Source organism: Penaeus monodon, chromosome 20, assembly GCF_015228065.2.
Source record: "Penaeus monodon isolate SGIC_2016 chromosome 20, NSTDA_Pmon_1, whole genome shotgun sequence".
NCBI classification, from domain to species: Eukaryota; Metazoa; Arthropoda; class Malacostraca; order Decapoda; family Penaeidae; genus Penaeus; species Penaeus monodon.
In genome coordinates, this window is record NC_051405.1 from 2210788 (window position 1) to 2211560 (window position 773).

Below are 773 nucleotides of genomic sequence, written 5' to 3' on the forward strand. Positions count from 1 at the left end.
CGGGTGGTGAGACTAGCGTCGCACAACTGACAATGTTTCCGTTTCCAGGTGGACATGCTGAACGCCGTGACCGCCAACTTCCTGGGCGACAACCTGCAGTGCTGGATGCAGATCCAGGTGGGCAAGGGGCCCTGGGCCTCCGAGGTCTCCGGCATCGTCAAGATCGGCCAGACGATGACCATGGTGCTGGCCATCAAGGACGACGAGAACAAGTTCGACATGATGGTCCGCAACTGCGTGGCTCATGACGGCAAGAGGGCGCCCATCCAGCTGGTCGACGAGCGCGGCTGCGTCACGCGACCCAAGATCATGGGACGCTTCCAGAAGGTCAAGAACTTCGGCTCCTCCGCCTCCGTCGTGTCCTACGCCTACTTCCAGGCCTTCAAGTTCCCCGACAGCATGAACGTCCACTTCCAGTGCGTGATCCAGGTGTGCCGCTACAGCTGCCCCGAGCCGCAGTGCGACGGCGGGGCCCCCCCTCAGGCCCTCGGCTACCAGGCGGCGGGCAGCGAGCAGGTCCCCGTGGGGCTGCCCGACCCGCGCCGCCCCAACATCGACCTCTCGGGCAACGTCGCTCCCCCCCAGAGCGCCCAGCGCAAGTCCGGCGACAACGAGGGCATCCTGCTCGACTCGGACGCCTCCGACGAGATCCCAGTGCCCGTCAGCATCCCCATCCAGGAGGAGCGCCTCAGCTTCCCCGTCCGCAAGTACCCCAACGTCAACCGCCAGGGGACGCCCTTGGACGTCGCCGGCCGCCCGCGGTCCATCAACCT

At 66.2% G+C, this 773-nt stretch overlaps 1 protein-coding gene across 2 annotated transcripts in view; it reads left to right on the forward strand.

Moving 5' to 3' along the window:
• The window catches only part of LOC119585576, a gene marked incomplete in the record, with an annotated part of 25697 nt that overhangs the window by 23466 nt on the left and 1458 nt on the right, over window positions 1-773 (forward strand). For both annotated transcript variants that reach the window (XM_037934244.1, XM_037934245.1), the window contains 1 exon segment: window positions 49-773. In XM_037934244.1, coding sequence (XP_037790172.1) covers window positions 49-773 — 725 coding nt within the window.